Source organism: Sinohyriopsis cumingii, unplaced genomic scaffold (genome assembly GCF_028554795.1).
Source record: "Sinohyriopsis cumingii isolate HCF-2022 unplaced genomic scaffold, ASM2855479v2 utg000229l, whole genome shotgun sequence".
NCBI classification, from domain to species: Eukaryota; Metazoa; Mollusca; class Bivalvia; order Unionida; family Unionidae; genus Sinohyriopsis; species Sinohyriopsis cumingii.
The window spans coordinates 3,247,540-3,267,606 of record NW_028315879.1 but is presented as its reverse complement, the minus strand read 5'-3'; the positions used below and the strand labels follow the sequence as shown (position 1 = coordinate 3,267,606).

The window sequence follows — 20,067 nt, the reverse complement described above, 5'->3', positions numbered from 1 at the left end:
AGAAGCTACTTGCAAGTTTTCTCCCGTACCCACATTGGCCGAATTCTAGACTCGAACCGACGCAGACAGAGGTGAGATGGCCGTGATCCGTTACGGAGAGCGCTTTAGACTACTCGGCCATTCAGGCCCCTTGGTGTATTCTTTTACGATATAGGGCAATTGTGAAATATCACGTATCGAGTACAAGACAAAATCGTTTTAGGCCTATGTTTGTCTACAAGGTGAGAACTGACCAATTAATATCACTATTCGGATTCTTAAATGATATTTTCTTGTGTTAATATCAGTCTGCATATGTATTTCATTTTGTGTTTAGATATTACCTTTGAGGAAACATTTCTTTAGATTATTCACTGAAACCACAAACTGCTCATTAAACTTGGGGACTATTTTAAATTATTCAAAGGAGTTCTGGACGATGTCATTGTGATACATTCGAAACATTCAATTCTTTTGTGCTGAGTAGAACGGTTTAGGATTATTTTTTTATTAATACTGTAAGTTCCTCTTAAGTTTTCATTTTGGAAATTTCCTAATTAAATTATTTGGTTAAGTTTTACAAAAGGTACTGGTTTTACTTATTTCTGCTAGTCTATGACGATAAATTCGTAACAGATCCGACAAAACATTTATAAAGCCAAATGCGTTTTAAAAGACAACTGACGAAGTTTCTTCCAGTATTTCTGAATCGCAAAGTGAATTTCATTTGCCAAAAAGCATAACTTTTCAATAGAAATGCTACGGTGAACGACTCTAACAAAAACAAATGACCATTCCCACATGCCAATCAAGCATTAAATGACATTTACCCCACAATATCCAAGCAGTGATGAAGACAAGGTTAGAGCCCCAGCTACAACCAGTAATATTATTTCATGTGTGACGACGACGTCTCCCTTTGTCAGCACAAGAACTGTCAACGAAGCCTGTAAAAGTAACAATACATTCAGCATTACAAAAAATTCAGGTTGTGTCTGCTGTTATTTATCGAGATTGAAAAAACCAAACAAACATTTACTCAGTGAAATATCCCTTCACACTTACAAGAACATTTTATAGGTGAAATATCCCTTCACACTTACAATAAGATTTTATAGGTGAAATATCCCTTCACACTTACAATAAGATTTTATAGGTGAAATATCCCTTCACACTTACAATAACATTTTATACGTAATGGTACAAGTATACAAGCGGATCTCAGTTTGTACCATTACATAATAATAGAACGTCATTTATACAGGATGAAAAGAAAGCACAGCGGAAGATTTTAAAGGCCATGTATTGTATTAGCTACGGTATCTTTCACTGTAAACATCGCCGTTTTACGTCTATGTATTCCAAACATTCATTTGGGAGTAATGTATTACCATACGTAATATAATATATAATAAAACACTGAACAAGACGACCCTCGGCGGCACGTGATACGAAGTTTCAAACGTTTCTTTACTAATGATTTTGACCATTGATATAGAAACTTCATTATTGTATTACAAGATGTGGACCTCGGTAAATCTTCATAAAATATGTCGAGATTACACAGCGACGCCCTGGACAATGAAATAGGCACTGACTTTATCCTTTGCTGTGACTTGACATCGAGGCATGGGGTAAAACGGACTTCGACGGATAGTTTAATCCTTATTTGTATGGAAAGGTTGAAATAATACAACACGCACAAAAATTATGAGCATTTAATTAGATGAATATGATGAATTTACTATTATTGCACAATATTATAAAAACAAAAATTCCAGTTAAACTGTTCTTAAATGGCATTGTTCTTAAAGTTCTTAAGGTAAGTTTATGTTCACTGATACTTCTTGCACCGAGTTATCATTCACTGAGTATATACGCCATCCACGGCTTCTTCACTGTAAGTGCGCCCTCCAATGGCGTCTACACCATATATTGAATTATAGGGTACTTTTGACTGGGGCTGCCATGTCCCGACAATCTCTGGACAGTCCGGGTTTGTCCGCCCGTGTGAAAGGATTATATGGCTAGTACAAACTCCCTTTAGCAGTCTCTCAACTCGGCCGAGACTCTTCGGGGTTGAAGTGGTTCATGTGACTGGGGCTCCGTTTTCAGATGTTCTTAGGACTTCCCCTCGTGGCAGGAATTCCTGGCTGCTAGCACAATATTCCTTTAGATGTCTTAACCCGACCTTACCTCTCCAGCCGCTACAAAAACAAACTCACCTGGAGTCATATTATAAGGTTAATCTGTGTATTACACTGAGTGACTTACGCACAGTGCCTTCGTGCTATTTTATACAAATGCTCTCTTTATGTTAACCGTTCCGGTGGCCTATTGGTTAGAGCGTCCGCCTCGGAAGCCGGAGGACGTGGGTTCGAACCCCAGTCAAGTCATACCAAAGACTTACAAAAATGGTACTAACAGCTACCTTGCTTGGTGCTCAGTGTTAAGAGGTTAGTGTTAGGACTGGTCGGCCTGGTGTCCGGATACTGTGACTGGGTGGGACATCATGCTACGTGTCTGCAGCATGATGCCCCAGTGCTAGACATCACTATAAACTGCCACATTGCAGACATCGTAGCGATATGACTGAAATTTTTAGAAAAGCTACGTTAAAAATCCTAATCACACACACACACCCTTTATGTTACGTGTACAATTACTTTCATATCTCATGCCTTAATCTGGCCTCGCTATATGTCCAGGTTGTAGCTCCTTTCCTTTGTAATCGTACATGTGACTGCCCAAGTTTTACCTTGCATATGGTTGCCTTATGCAGACCCTTTTGCAAGTATCATGAAGTGAACGAGGTTCTCGCCTGGTGAGAAGGATTACGCTACTGTCACGATCACATTGCTTACATTTGTTTGCTTTCTATAGTTAACTTACGATAACTCGTTTTTACCAGTCAACTTCGTGAAATAAAGCTGGCTTCAGTTTTATTAAAATATCTTCACTGGTTCAAAAGTCTCTTCAGGTTTAACAGAGCGTTATATTTCCTTTTGTGACGTCACTTTGAGGCGAGAGGTATGGGTATGGTGTGTCACACACTGTCTGTACGAGATATATAAATGGCTACAGTTACGCCGAAAGCAATGGTACAAATTAGAGCAACATTTCCTCTTGCAGTGACCTCGTCTTGAGGCGGGAGGCATTGCTGTGGTGTATCACATACCGTCTGTACGTAATATAACTAGCAAAAGAGCTTTTAAAATATGTTAAAAAGTTTAAGTGTTATATGACTATATGGCTAAATGTTCATTACAGTATTTTCAGTGATTCAAATATCACATAATTATATTTTTCCTTGACATTGAAGATGACCATGGTACGCAAAACACCATCTGAATATAACACTGGTCTACAATATTTAGAGGTAGTCTGCTTCAGAGATATAATGTGTTGTTTATTATGGATTGTGATGTGCTGAATTCAAATATGACAAATAAAATAACTGATTCGCAACTGTTTGCAAGATATTTAAGTTTTTATATGTTAGGTGTCGGTATATTGTGTAGATAGTAGAGTTGTAATCATAAATTGTAAACCAAGGTCTTTTCATGTCTTTATGGTTTCTTTACAGGATAAATATTCACCAGTCCCGTTTATGTAACACTTTTAAGAAACAGCAAGAGGGTTATATAAATAAAATGTATTATGAAACAAAAGACAAAAAGCAATTATGTATATATAATTAGATAGTATAGTCCTTATTCAGTGTCTACTCTGCTCTTCTTGTCTTGTTTCTTGTACTCATTAAATTTAACATCTCTTGTCACTGTCCAGCAATAGTCTGCAAGCATTGATGGGCTCCATTTGCCCTGATAGCCTTTACCCATTGTTGCAATGACCTGATCAAATCGCTCGCCGTCCTCGTCGCACACTGCTCCGCAGTTCGGTGGAAAAAATCAAGATGATATTGCAAAAGCATGTATCGTTAGTGGCATGTTTCATACAAAAGCCTTGAGGATGTTTTCCACTAACTCCCTGTCGCTGACTGCCTTGTTGCTTTTGAGAAACATTGTTGCCACTAACTGGAAGGCTCTATGCTGTATTTTCCTTGCCACGCAGTGCACGGTCAAATGCGTCATCTAGAAGAGGTTCACGAATCTGAGGACCAACAAAGACACCTTTCGTTATCTTAGCTTCACTTATCCTTGGAAAGTTTGCACGGACGTACTTGAAAGCTGCTTGTGTTTTGTTCATGGTTTTGATAAAATTCTTTTTCTGACCCAGCTTGATGTGCAAGGGTGGTAACAAAATCTCCCTTGATTGAAGAAGTGGTGGATGCTGAACACTTTTCCACTCAGGTTTCAATGAGTGCCGGAGTGGCCAATACCTCTAGATGTAATGGGAATCTCTCGCACGACTATCCCATTCAAAGAGAAGACAGCAGTAATTTTTTAATCCTGTCTGCAGATCAAGCAAGAGTGTCAGACAAGAACCTTCAAATCGCCACAAAGCTACCACTGATGTTGGTCATAGTTTATGTACGACAAAAGTTTTTTTCATGTTTTTATGTTTCCTTCATATGGACTGCGTGGCCAACTGGAATTGATGGCACAAAATTTCCATTATGCATAAAAACAGATTTAAGATTCGTCTTCGATGAATCAAGGAACGTCTCCACTTATCTGGATTATGAACGATGTTGTGGGGTGCCGTCACACCATCCATGTTGTTGCAGGCTACAAGATCACCTTCCATGAAGAAGAATGAGACAAGATCCTTTTGACGGTCACGTATCATGGAAACCCTAACATCCTCTGCCAAGAGATTCCACTGCTGTAGTCTGGAGCCCAACGGCTTTGCCTTACTTGTGGATAATTCCAAATCCCTGACAAGGACATTCAGTTCACATTGTGTTATGAGGTGTGGTTCAGAGGAGGAGGATGAGAGACAATATGATTCATGTGATAATGATGGTTCAGGACTAGACGTTTCATTCTTCTCCTCTTCCTCGATTGACTAAAGTGAGAATGATTCTGGTACATCAGGAACATACATTCCTTCTCGTCGGATACAGGGCGTATAGCTGATGGAATGCTTGGATAATGCACACTCCACGTTTTTGTCTTTGACATACATTTCCCAACTCGAGGCACCATGCAGAAGTAACAGTTGCTGATATGATCTGTTGGCTCTCTCCAAATCATTGACAATGCAAAAGGCTTAGATTTCCTTTCCCTGTTCAACCTCTGGCGAAGATTGTTGCACAAATGTTGCAGCATACATGTGGGGTTCACCTTTTGTCTGATCGCTTGTTTGCAGCAACAATAAAGGTGACACGCTTTCTTAACCATAGTGGTTATAATGTGCTTTTGTGATGCAAAAGTCATTTCACCTCTAACATAGCAAAAGTTATCTGCATTGCTCACACAAGAACGAGGCATCTCTGCTCACTTTGGCATTGTTTGAAAACTCAAACACTGACAAATACGAGAGCACGACACTGTATGATTTCTGGAGCTGATATAGGGCATTTTGTTCAACAGAGTGATGTAAGTTTAGTTATGATTGCGTCATCCATGATTTCTATAACTAACGTGATGCAATTCATATCATGTATGAAGCAATACCAGCTGCAGATTGCATCATTTATTGTTTTGCCTAAAAAGCAAATACTGTCCAAACCCAGTCATAGGTTTATTCACATCCCCAGTCAAAGAAGGAGTTTAGTCATTTATGGTTTAAATTTAGATCCCTTCACTCTATAACTCACTTATCCTCCGTCATTCCTAAGTCATGAGTAGTATATACTGACCCATAAAACTTTAAAAAAAATTAAAACTAGAGAAATCAACAATTTTAAGCATCATTTTTATTCTTATTGACCCAGAAATAATAAAAGTTGACTACATTTATTTCGGAATCATTTTCGCTATATATATATATATATATATATATATATATATATATATATATATATATATATATATATATGAGGAAAAGTTCTTGTATAACATACCAGCCGTTGTAAAGTTACGACAGGATAGAGCAACTATTAACAAATGTACGGACGGACTAATCCTAAATAGAATACTCGTGACTTAGGACATGCATTTGAAACCAACAACATTGTACGAGATGAATACCTAATTTCTCCAAATCCAAAACAGAGAAAGTATTATGTTCTTATTCAAAGGCATGCAACTGCATTTAAGTAATATTTAATTCTTCGTAAGTCTCCATTCCAGACATACTATCAAGTATTAGGCTATGAATCATACTTTTAGCAATGTGTGTTTCATTAATTAACATACTGCTTCATACATTCTCTTATCATGTAGACAGGAAATTGCAATACACTTTCAATCGCGTATGACTGTATGAGGGGAAAATAAATGTAGAAAAGTATAACGTACCCCTATCTGTAAATCCATCTGCAGCAATCCGAAGAACATGAACATTGTTTTGCACATACTCTGCAGATGCTCTAACGTACCCACTGTTTTGAATATGAGCTTGCAGGAAAGATAGTAATTCCAGGCGATTTGTACACCCAAAACGACAATGATTGGACAAAGAACGCACCCTGAGATCAGACGGGCCTGGTCATCAAAGGTAGAAATCAAGGTGAAGAAAGTTCAACTCATACCCAAGTAATAATAGGGGAGAAAAATTCATTGCATTCTGACTACCTTACAGGTAAGCAATATTTACTGATGGAGGATCAAATACTCTAGTACGCGAACGAACTATTTTTGTATCTGTTATGTACAGATCAATAAAACTATTTTGTTGATTGAAATCTATTATATTAATATGATGAATCTTTGTCCGATTTCAGTACAAGAAAGGATTCCTTTCTGAATTAAAACTTGTTATTTTCAGTATCATTTGTGAAACAGCAAACCTTGTGTTTAGTTCACTGCGTAATAACTGCCGTAAATGTATCATCTTTTCCTTAATATTTTTTAATTGTCTGTGCTATTTTTATTGCTGCTAATAACATATTTAAATTGAACAATTAATAAATGAAATTAACATTCAAATTATATTTACATTTTATTTCTTAGCATTCAAAACACATCAAATTAAATATATTTACTTATTATAACATTTATCTCGATTAAGTTGTATGTTTAACAATAAATATGAATACCCTATTCATTTACCAGTTTGTAAGGTCCTTTTGTGCTGACGATGTAGTTGACAATTAAGTACAAGCAGACAGTAATGACTCCAATTATGAATATCATCAATTCATAAGGTTTCTCATAAACAATTCCGGTGGCGATATAATATGAAGAGAACACTATAAAAGTAAAAGTCATCAGTAAGGATATGGTAGCAGTTGAAACCAACATCTATTGCATTGTAATCACGATGCACCGTTTATATTGGTCAAATGTATATTTACTGACATCATCATCTTAGTATGTTTTCGATACTGAGATACTGTACTCAGTATTGAACATTAATTTATATGTTTGATAAAATGTTACTTCATTACTAAAATGAATAATTAACTGACATATAGAAAAGAAGCACAAATGGTACCTAGTAGGTTAATAAACATACGTTGTGATAAATAGGAATGTACTTGTATGCTGTGTTGGACAAAAACTCCAACAAAAACAAAGCAAATACTTTTTCTTTCATCTGAGTTCAATACCTTAAGATCAGTGGTTTTTAAGATGTGTAAATATTTAATATTATATTTGCTGTATTATTAATATCTTTAATGTGTTTGGTCACTTAAAAGTTGAAGTATGCAAGTACAATACTAAGAAAAGAAAGCAATATATTAAAGAGAACTGTTTTGAAATACAATCATGGTTCGTAGAATATTAACATACGTATGTTCACCACAAGGACCAATGTGAATGTGAAGTCTGGCGAGGTTTTGTCTACAGCTACTATCCGCTCTATAGTCAGGCCCAGACAGCCCAGGATGGACATGACTGATACTAGCATAAAAGCTTTCTCTTTCTTGTTCCAGTCACTGAACTTACGACCCTGTAGAGAAAATAAGTATAATTTAACGGGAAATAATAGATTCATACTTGATTGATATTCCTTCAAGTACTTTCGCATGATCATCATAGACATACTTCTCATGGTGGCCAACCATCTATTGACAAGACAGTGTCACTGCCACATCAATGTCAATTGATCGCTACAAACCACCTGGAGAAAACCATACGCTTTGATAACTGCCTCACGCTCATTTGTAGGTTGCATATGCTGCGATCATTTCATGGCATCGGCGTATACGGTATCAGGAAAAAGTCGAAAGTTATTTACTTGTATTGAGGTCGTACAGGGGTGGCACTCTATAGACGTCTCAGTACTAATGAGATAACAATGAAGGGGATCTGGACCGTGTTATCTAGTCTGGTTATGCTTCTTTCACTTTAGATTCTATGTTAGACTGTAACATAAGACGTTAGGTATGATTCGGTCAATTTATTCAATGTACCAATATGAGAAGACGAGGAACTTAGGTTTAGATGCAAATACTATAGAGGCATGAAATAAAATCTACTTTGTATTAACATGACTGGTACAGCAAATACACTAGAGACATGAAACAAAATCTACTTTGTATTAATATATCTGGTACAGCAAATACACTCGAGACATGAAACAAAATCAACTTTGTATTAATATGACTGGTATAGCTAATACACTAGAGACATGAAATAAAATCAACTTTGTATTAATATGACTGGTACAGCAAATACACTAGAGACATGAAACAAAATCTACTTTGTATTAATATGACTGGTACAGCAAATACACTAGAGACATGAAACAAAATCTACTTTGTATTAATATGACTGGTACAGCAAATACACTAGAGACATGAAACAAAATCTACTTTGTATTAATATGACTGGTACAGCAAATACACTAGAGACATGAAACAAAATCTACTTTGTATTAATATGACTGGTATAGCAAATACACTAGAGACATGAAACAAAATCTACTTTCTATTAATATGACTGGTACAGCAAATACACTAGAGACATGAAAAGAAAATCAACTTTGTATTAATATGACTGGTACAGCAAATATTCTAGAGACATGAAACAAAATCAACTTTGTATTAATATGACTGGTACAGCAAATACACTAGAGACATGAAACAAAATCAACTTTGTATTAATATGACTGGTATAGCAAATACACTAGAGACATGAAACAAAATCAACTTTGTATTAATATGACTGGTACAGCAAATACAGTAGAGACATGAAACAAAATCAACTTTGTATTAATATGACTGGTACAGCAAATACACTAGAGACATGAAACAAAATCAATTTTGTATTAATATGACTGGTACAGGAAATATACTAGAACATGATGGAGGATCTGGTGTACCCTACACAGGCATGCAAGGAAAACAAAATGCCAAAATTACACGCATGGTTATATATACTAGAAACATGACAATAAATAATGTGAGCAAACAATGAATCGTACACCTAATATACTAGAAACGTGGCACAAAAATATTATGCATAAAATATCGTACAGCAGAAATGTGACAGATTCTAATGCATGCTAAAGAAGCATGTAAATAAAACAAAATGCAAAAATTACTCGCATTGTTATGTATACTAGAAACATGACACAAAATCTAGTGTGCATAAAAACGAATCGTGCAGCTAATATACTAGTGACATGATACGAAATCTATTGCGCATACAAATGAATCGTAAGGAAATATACTCGAAACATGGCACAACTTGTATCGCGCATAAAAATGAATCATAACCTAATACACTAGAGACGAGACACAAAATTTGCTGTGCATAACAATAAAACATAAGCGAATATAAGAAACATGACAGAACATCTGGTGTATCCTAAACAGGAACGTAAACTTACTAGTGTGGCTCATATACATAAATTATGATTCAGTAAATTAGTGTGCGAAGAGCAAAATCATTATGTTCGTCACCAACAATGCTAGCCCAGAGACAAATGCTTTAAATACTGAATTGGACATTTTAGAAAACATTTAAGAGAAACGTATATAGTCAACTTTTGTGCATATCTTGGAACTTTGTAGCGCAATAGGTACAGAATATGTCAAATTAAAATAAATATGTTTTTTGAAAACTATATTAAAAAGTTCTAACTTAAATAAATCGAAATGTAGATGAAAAATGTTTCCTTCATGCCATTGAATCAACTTAACAACCCCCAAAATCCTCATAGGCTATATAAATACAATTAAAATAGATAGAATTTTTGGCTCAATAAATGTCAAGTTTAAATTAACGATATCTAAACAATTAAATTGTTATTTTTGAAAATTTGAATGAAGTAATTGGAAATTGGAGACAGAACTATATTAAACCGGTCAAAATTTATCGAATTTTTCTAATTATCAGTATCACCTATATAGACCGCTTATTAACTTTCTTTCTGTTTATATCATTGTGCTTTGTTCAATCCTGTTTATTGTTGCAGAAATAGGCAACACTGTACATTGTTTTACCATGAAAAGATTGTGCTCATAGAACGTGAAACGATCATTGTTTTCGGATATACTGATTTATTTCACAACCATTCTAATAAAAATATTTATCACTGCATTTTAGATATCTCCTTTCACTTTCATATGAAAGGACACGAAAAGACTGTCTTGTCCAATCTGTATATTGTGAGTTCGCCTTGCCATTGCTAGCTTCACGTTGTGTTTGCGTTTAATGGTAGGTGGGGTATATATGACAGAGTAATGTGTTTGACTGAGATATTTAAATTCACGCATGATCTTTCTCTGTTTATGAGGGGTTGCGTATTTACTGTACCTTGTCTTCTCCGTAGACTTCTCTATTATGCAATAAAGGTCGGTTTATGTACTTTTAAAATAAACAACGGTAAGCAAAATCCACACAACACTCATCAGAAGTGTATTGAATATGCATTCATATTTGACTTGGTTATACAAGTTTATGTTGCCTTGAATTGTAAAGCTTTGAATTTACATAACATCAGAAGTGCTTTTTAATTATTAAAGTATGTCCCATCAGCAGGATACAAATATAGAGAAAAAGCATAGTTAAAAGTGTTTTACGTTTCCAAGACAACAAACCTTGAATTCTATGACTTTCAAGCATATAGTTAAGAATCTTGAAGCGTGTAACTCACGTAAGAGATGAATCGTAAGTGTTATATATATATATATATATATATATATATATATATATATATATATATATATATATATATATATATATATATATATATAGTCCTGCTTCCATTCATACTCATTCTATTTTTAAATCCTGTATCACTTTTTCCCCCCAATTGTTCTCTGTTGGATTCAGTTCTTCATTAATCAGTTCTTCATTAAGGGTTTTAATTGAGATTGCAAAGTACTGTAGTTGTCTCCATGTCAACATCCAAAGTATGTATTTCAGTATTCATACTATCCTCGATAGGTTGTGTATTTTGTTTTGCGTTAGGAAGATCATCTGACCTATCTCTGTTTGCAAGCCTTGTATAACAGTTGATAAATTAGCAAATCTCTGTCAAAATAGTCCATGTGCAGCTGAATTCTTGTTCTGTTTCATGATTCTGAGATGTAGCACAGAGATTGTGTTAGTTCCTTCATTTGCAATTTGTTCAATGACTTTTCATTTACTGAAGACATGTTTCCCTATGTCGTGATATGTTTCAACTTGCTATAATCCAAAGCCTTCTGTATTAGTTTAGTAATTTATTATTTTTATACATAGTTTATATTAGTTGCATCAAATGACTTTACCGGATCTGTTAGATTTGTAAGGCTGTTATTGTTGTTCTTTAAATCACTGATACTTGTTTTATCTAGCATCTGTTTAATTTATTTCTGTAAAATAAAATATTCGAAGGATATGAACTCACGTGACTTCTAAGAAATATTTCTGTGATCATTTATATATGATCTATATTACATGGAAAACAGCTCCGCATCTTTCAACTCCGCGAAAATTTGAATCCCACGAAGATTTATTACTTGTCCATCTTCATCGCTTACGCTGATATTTATTCGATATTTGTACCCCTCTATAATTGCTTGTAAAAACCATTAACACTATATGAAAAAAATTTTCCGAGATAAACATTTTTAATTGATGCAAAAACATTGAGAAGAATAGTTACAACTTATAAATATTATTGTTATCTGGGAAAGTAGCCATTAGTGTAACTTTTGGTGTAATTTATATGATGGAGATAAGTATATAAATGTTAAAAAACCAGCTAGGTCGGTTGCTCCGGAATCCTGATGATTTTTTGTTATAGCGTATAATTTGTAGAGTAATTTATAACTCAGGGTGAATCGTAATTTTGAGTTGTGTTTCAAGCATTGAATATCAATTGTTCTTTGTTCTGATCAATTGCGGTCTTTGCCATTTTACCTTTTTGTCTTTACATATCAAGACTAATAACCATCACGAGTTTAACATAGTCCTTGTGTCATCTTTGTCTTTGTTGTAGGTTACATGTTTAGTTTGAGGATCGTCTAAATTAGTTTATACCCAACAATAAAGGACATTTTCTGTTATGAAATAAATAGTTTTCCATTGCTGTCATCAATTAAAAGGTAATAATAGATTTCGTTGCCAGGAAGGCCATGGATTGCAATACAGCTATCTTGCCAAGCAAATAGTTTGTCTTTATTTGTATAGGTCTCATGAGCTCTTAATAATGTTCAAAGTTTGCCACCGTTTAAAAAAAATAATCTACAACTTGCCACCAGGAAGTTTCGCCACGATCTTTATTCTGTTTCTGCATTTTCCCTGATTTGTGCATTATTTATTTGTATGTGTTCTACTTGTGAGAGCAACACATCTTTACAGTTTATTTAATTTTAGTGATTCTGATCGCGTTGCAGTTCATATCATAGGTGTTATTAAAATTGGCCTATGTATGATTAAATGTCCAATACAAAATATGCTCAGCTGCCTTGCGTGGCGCTCAGCATTATGAGGTTAGTGTTAGGACTGGTCGGCCTGGTGTCAGGATAATGTGACCGGGTGCGCCATCATGCTACATGTCAGCGGCATGTTGCCCCAGTGCTTGACATTACTATGAACTGCCACACTGCAGACATCGTAGCGATATCACTGAAAACTTGTTAAAGTTCTTTCATAAATCCAAATCAGTCACATAACACAACACTAAATATGTTACCAGCCATCTAAGCATCGAATCTGCAGTTTTAAACAAATTTGTTCTTGCAATAATATACACGCTGAAGAGGTGGAAGGCATCTTGTTTCATGTGCACAGTCCTATTAATATATAGTGTTAATTGTTGTTTGGTCGGCATAATATTATAAACGTAATTCTATGATACATCAGAGATAACCCAGAAACTCACTGTGACCTCAAACAAGCTAGAAACAAGCAACACAGACTATGTTCTTTTTATAATATAACGACTATATATTCAGTTGGTTTTTCTCCAAAACAACAGATGTGCGGATTGAAAGAGTCAGTTACTACCTTGTTTATCACATGCTAGCATTCCACTGTCGAAAACCACTAAAATACGCTACGGCGTTTGTGATGTTGGTATGAGTGACACAAATTCTGTGGAAAGCAAGCTCTACAAAATGAACAATTCAGCATTTAATCAAATGGTTATTTAAAAATCAAACCTGTGATGACGTAATTTATTACAGAAAACAGAAAATGTAAGGCATAATAAAGTGTAAGCAAAGAACTCAAAGGACAAACAACAGCAAAACAACCCAGAGCGACACTATCACGAACAAATATTTCCTCCTTCCTTGGTTTTTAACCTTGAATTTGGTTCTCCATACAAATAATACCAATTTAGGTCGCTGATTTGATAACTGTATGATTTGAAGATGCACCATTTCGACAGCGATTCCATAATGTTAGCCACTGACCTCCGTAGCACCTGTATCCTTTATTCGGCTTTTACGACATGCAGGAGGGTATATTGGATCTATCAGAAATCGCCAGGATCGCAGGAGGGCGTGGAGTGGGTGGGTGGGTGGGTTGGAGGGTGAGGGGTAAATGTATTGGCGGAGCCTAAAGTGAAGTGTACATGAGGTCCACGATTAAGGGTTTTCTTTCATATTATTATTATTATTATGTTTGATTGTTCTGGTGGCATAGCGGTTATGGGTTCGACCCCCGGCCGAGTCATACCAAATACTTTAAAAAAATGGTACTAACAGCTGCCTCGTTTGGCGCTCAGCATTAAGAGGTTAGTGTTAGGAATGGTTGGCCTGGTTTCAGGAAAATGTGACTGGGTGGGGCATCATGTTACATGTCTGTGGCATGATGTCCCAGTGCTAGACATCACTATAAACTGCCACACTGGAGACATCGTAGCGATATGACTGAAAAATTGTTAAAGCTACGTAAAATATCCTAATCACACACACATTATTATTATTATTATTATTATTATTATTATTATCTTTAAAGAAACAAGCAGTGTAGTCATGAAATATATCTAAGCATTAAACTAGAAAGAACATAAACAGCAATGTTTCTTATTCACATGTCGCATAATTATCTTGCACACAAAGTTATTAAACTATATACAGATCTGGAGAAAACGTTGTTAAGAGTGGTGCAGCTACGAATGGACCTCACAGGGGCAGCGCGGTAATAATCATTAACTTGTGTCTTTCAAAACGTTCATAATAAACATACAACATTTCGTCGCTCAAGTTTGATCAGTATTGGTGATCGGAACTTTGTTGTTTATATTCCAAACTCGATATGCAGCTAATTTAGAGTACGGTGAGACAATAACTTGCGGGCCTAAATTCTCGTCAGGTCACTTGGCACGGGATGATCCTGATAAAATAATATAGCGGTTTAATGGTCGACAGACGTTAACAAGTAGGCAAGGGGTCGTTGGGGACTTAGGCTGCAAAGTCGCTAGGATCTTCTGCGTGTTAAGTGTTCACAGAGGATAATTGTTATTGTCATAGTGTCAATGTCAATATATTATGGTTTCGTTTCTTGTCGGTCTCAATTTTTGAGGTGTGTCAGAAAGATACATTTTCTTGGATACTTAAACTCGCGTATTTGCCTGCCAAAGATAGCATCTTGGTAGAAATTTCAAGTTCTAGATTAACCGCAACAAATGCCTAAATTATAAAATACAAAGTGAACAATTATGATGACAATATACTGCAGTTGCTTGAATGATTCAACAGCATCACAACAAAACAGGCTCCTGTCTAGATCAATCACATGGACCTTAAATGAAAATAGTGACTGAAAATTTTGTTGTAAATAGTCCTCCTAAACGGAAGGTTGCATCAACATGGTGCTTTTACTAAACAATTTATTGTGCTGTCAAGTTAGACTTAAATGGTTGCGTTCAGACATTCAATATGACCACCACATTGGTGATTTCGAACAATCTTGTTATTGCTACATATCCTGAATGGATGGCTAATCATATTAGCATATGGTTTTCACCTAAATGCTTTATATAATGTTAGCTGGTCATAAATGAATATGATTCCTATCTAACTTCAATACATACATTTTTTCGATCTTTTGAGAGACGTCTATATGACGTCTTTATCTCGATCTGTGCAGGATTGTTCATTCATGTTGTGTGTTTCTAAAGAGTGATTTAAAAATTAATTTACGTTCTTATTATAAGACAGTGGTTTCTGATGTTCAAACAATTTGTTTTGCTACAAAAATATAATTATGTCAAGGATTTCTTTTATGAACATTATAGGCTGCCTTTACTAAATAAGGATCGTCAAAATAACTGTGCACATTTAAAAAAAATACAAAGTCAATAGTCTCCCCTACTTTCTAAGAACGATAAATAAAGACGTTTGCAAATTTGCTCAAAATCATTATCAGTAAAATCCAATCCTAATTTAAAACACATGAATTTCTAAAACTTTCTTTGAACTGTTTTAGTTTGTTGTGCTATGTTTATCTATATTGTGTTTAACCTTTGTCCCGGATTGTAGATTGAAATGAACATTAGTAACAACATATTACATAGCTACCTTTTTGTTCATGCTTATATTCTATATTTTAAGAAAATGATCATTTGTAAGTTATAAATAGGTTGTTTACTTGGATCTGAATTCTAACCCACCCTTGATTATCAACTCAGAACGTCCTTGAAAATAAACCAGTTTACAATTTTTAGGTAATTACCCGTTGAGACTATTGAGTTTTTTGACGTAGGTCAGGATTTGGTTGAATTGTGACATACATCGGGTGGTGTTGTATTGCGACATAGATCAAATACATGTCGCCATACATCTCTACTTGATCAATATATATATATATATATATATATATATATATATATATATATATATATATATATATATATATATATATATATATATATATATATATATATATAGGTACTTAGAGTAAGACGATCAGAGCACACCTCCCCGCTGCTTTGTACCCTACACTGGCTATCCATTCGATCCAGAATCAAATACAAAATTTGTTCTCTGTGGTACGTTTCACTGACGGACTCCAGTCCATCATACCTATCCGACCTCACCCGTGTATACACACCAGCAAGATACTTACGCTCCTCTTCTGACAATAGTATATTCATTATTCCCACTATGAAAACAAAGTCATATGGACAGCGTTCTTTAGCATATCAGGGACCAGCAACGTGGAATGAATTGCCCACTAAACTTAGACACAAAGACACAGTGATCCCATTGAAGAGATCTCTTAAAACTCTCTTATTACAACTGCAAGAACACACTTAAAGACCTAATAATCTGTCCTACCTTAAATATTTTCAGCGTGTTTTTTATGTTTTCTAATTTCATGGTGTTTGTTTTTGTAATCATATTATTATATATGTTTTATATGTTATGCGTGTTGTATAATATTGTAAAGCGCTTAGAGCTTCTAAAGATTAGGCGCTATACAAAGTCCTCATTATATATATATATATGCAAGAAGGAGTAAGTGAACCATTATTCATTGTTATTCCTGTCATGTCCTTTTTTATTTTCAGTTTGCAAAAGTAATTACTGCTCCATTTAGATTTAAGTTTACTTCAGGAATTCGTTCATTTAAATTATTTATTGAATTACAAAGTACTTATAAACTGTTTTGACTAAAACACTACTTTGGGATTCAATCAAATATATTCTCGCTGACACTACAGCGATACAGCAAGAGTCCTGGCATATCGACACATTCAAGGCTAATGGTACATCAACATAATTAAGACCTGGCATTCATTTAGCATAATATACTGTTGAACTTGTGACAGAACCTTCAGGATTATTTGGGACTTAATTCACAATACTGTTAGTTCCTCTTTAATTTTTATTTGATAACGTAGATAATTAAATTATTAATTGCATTTTCTAATCTTTCTGGTGTCGCCTTTTCCTGTTACAAGGTTTAAGACCACAGAGTCATGACAGTCGGGTCAGTGGGTCACAATAGAAAGGTGAGAGGACCAAAGGAGTATAGTGAACGAGGGCCGTTTTCTACCCCATCCCACCCTTCCAATTTTCTTCGCATGTTGACTATTTCAAATAATGGTGGTTTGATTTAATTTGCTATGTAAGTTTTGTATTCACGTGCTGGTTGCATGGAAACCGCGTGTTAAGAAAATCTCAAAAAAGATATACAAATTTTTCATCTTTTCCAAGAATTCATCATTCATACTGCTTATCCAGAAACTATTCCCTAAGTTTATAATGAGAAGTATTTTTATCATCTCGTTAATATGAAAGTTCCATCAAATAAAGTTTGAATTGAAAGATATATACCAAGTTCGTGTGACTGACACATTTACGAAATTTATGCTAGAGCGCTTAAAAAGCAAGCAAACAAACAGAAAACAACAATATCATAAATTGAAACCAAAATTAAGAAAACAAACAATTAAAATAATAATAAAACAGCATCTGAGTTGCTTTGGATGTATTGTCCTTAACCCGTACATTTAACCCTAGCTTTATTGTGTGTCATCCACCCAAATCTGTCCCACATACCCGATGCTTTAGTTAAAACCTCTGACTAAATAAGCTAAACTCGATAAATTTGAAGCGCTAATGATCTCTATAGTTACCCTCTGTGTGTGTGTGTGTGTGTGTGTGTGTGTGTGTATGTGTGTGTGTGTGTGTGTGTTTGTGTGTGCATACGAGTGTTCTTCTTTTTGTAAGGACATATTAATGGCTAAATTACGCATTATGGATTAGGTGAATGAATGGTAACTTGATTTAGGAAATGACAGGGTTATCCCAGGCAATACAATGCAAATGAGCACAAAATGAACATCTTCTAAGTCAGCTATTAAAAAAAGACAAACCTACTAACTCAATAATTTCGAGTCCAACTAGTAACATGCGTAAGTTCATTGTTCTGGCAAATCTCGACCTACCATTCCAAGTACAGTATATTGAATAGATGCGTATGAATTGATTCCTGTAAATGCAGTGTTTACACAAGTCTCCTCCATAACGACAGTCATTTCGTCATCTACCTTGCTAACCAAATGTATCTCACGTACACCATAATGAAGGAAGTAATTTCTTTCATTTACCTTAGGACAGGTAAAATGAAGGCGATATGATATGAGAATCAAGCGATTGGCGACTGGGGCTGATAGGGCTGAGCATTAGGTGGGAATGTCTTAAAACTAATTGGCTCACGGCATCCTGGAGAACTTTTAATGACGAATATTGATGGGGCAGAGGCGGGCTGCGGTGGGGTGGAGGTGGGGTGGGGCTTGTATGAAGGAAGATTGGCAGTTGTGCGGATTTGGCTCAGGCAGGTTAAATTTGTTGCGACGAGAAATGCTTGTCGTCGCAATGTTGTTGTTGTGGGGTTTAACGCCATTTTTCAGCACGATAGGCTATACATGGCGGCCAGTATTAATGGTGGAGGAAGAACCCGGAAAACCCCGGAAAGAACCACCGACCCACGAGAAGCTACTGGCAAGCTTTCTCACATGCCCACATTGGCTGAATCTTAGACTCGAACCGCCGCAGACAGAGGTGAGATGGCAGTGATCCGTAACGAAGAGCGCTTTAGACCACTCGGCCACTAGGGGCCCCCGTCGCAATGTGTGGCGGAGATTATAGGGAAGGGCTATTCCCAAATTATTGGCCATGTGTTTGGCTGGGCAACTTTCTTGTCTGAGACAAATTTAGCCAGTTTGTCGCCGCGAGAATAAAGAAGAAACTAAGCCTATAGTAGTAAAGTGGGCCACCCTAGCGACAATGGAAATTAGCATTACAGAGACCCCTGGGCCACTCTAGCGACAATGGAAATTTAACATGGAGAAAAATCGTGGGCCACTCTAGCGACAAGGGGAATTAACATGGGGAATAGAGTTTGGGCTTGTCTAGCGACAAGGGAAATTGAACATGGGATTTTTTTTTTTTTTTTTTTAAAAATTTAAAAAAAAATTTAAATTTTAAAAAAGGGTAGGCAATGGAAAGGCTATCTCTTTTCGAGAAATATGGCTGGCCCTGAAAAGGGCCTTTGGGTTTATGTTAATATTAATATTAACATAGATGGCATCTGTCACATCTTCTTCTTCTTCTTAAACTCCTTCTAACTGCCGGTCCATACACAAGTACCCTTTTGAGACATCCTTGTCTTTCTATATAAACTCTCCTCATCCATAGACTAGTATCTGTCATATCAACAACAGTCCACTTGGACCGGACATACATGAGCATGTCCGTCCTGAACATCATTGTTGACACAAGGGTTCAAGATTGAACGTCGGTCCACATCTTGAGGCTCCGAGAACAGGTGAATCAATGCAGTGAACTGCGCTTATTTATAGGGACAGAAAGGATTGAAACGGATTGAGTTCATTCACCAATCCGAACACGAGTTACAAAATTCAGTCAGCCCGCATCCAATCCGAAGAGAGCAGTCTGTGACGTCTGTTGGTCTATATAGATTCGCTAGCGCTTGTGTGCAGTCAATCTATGCGACAGTGATTCAACATGACGGAAACTCAGAAAACGATCCATTGGGGTGCAACAACAGGGGAGACCGCCCAAGGGAACCCGGACTTACTTTCAGAAGAGGTGAATTGGGATTTTGTGGATTTTCTCTCCTCGCAAGAATTTGTTCCGGAACCTTCGTTACCTTC

General features: G+C 35.8%; 1 protein-coding gene across 3 annotated transcripts in view; it reads right to left on the bottom strand.

Moving 5' to 3' along the window:
• Positions 1 to 20,067, bottom strand: part of LOC149774448 (uncharacterized) — a 128,632-nt gene that overhangs the window by 14,366 nt on the left and 94,199 nt on the right. For 2 of the 3 annotated variants that reach the window (XM_089945229.1, XM_089945230.1), the window contains exons 1-5: positions 18,337 to 18,446; positions 7,785 to 7,944; positions 7,101 to 7,240; positions 6,348 to 6,533; positions 810 to 926 (exon numbers count right to left, since the gene is read on the bottom strand). In XM_089945229.1, the coding sequence (XP_089801355.1) occupies positions 810 to 926; positions 6,348 to 6,533; positions 7,101 to 7,240; positions 7,785 to 7,944; positions 18,337 to 18,426 (693 nt within the window). In that variant the 5' untranslated portion in view covers positions 18,427 to 18,446. Of the gene's footprint in view, positions 1 to 809; positions 927 to 6,347; positions 6,534 to 7,100; positions 7,241 to 7,784; positions 7,945 to 18,336; positions 18,447 to 20,067 lie in introns of those variants that run through there. The other variant, XM_089945231.1, reaches the window with a different exon arrangement.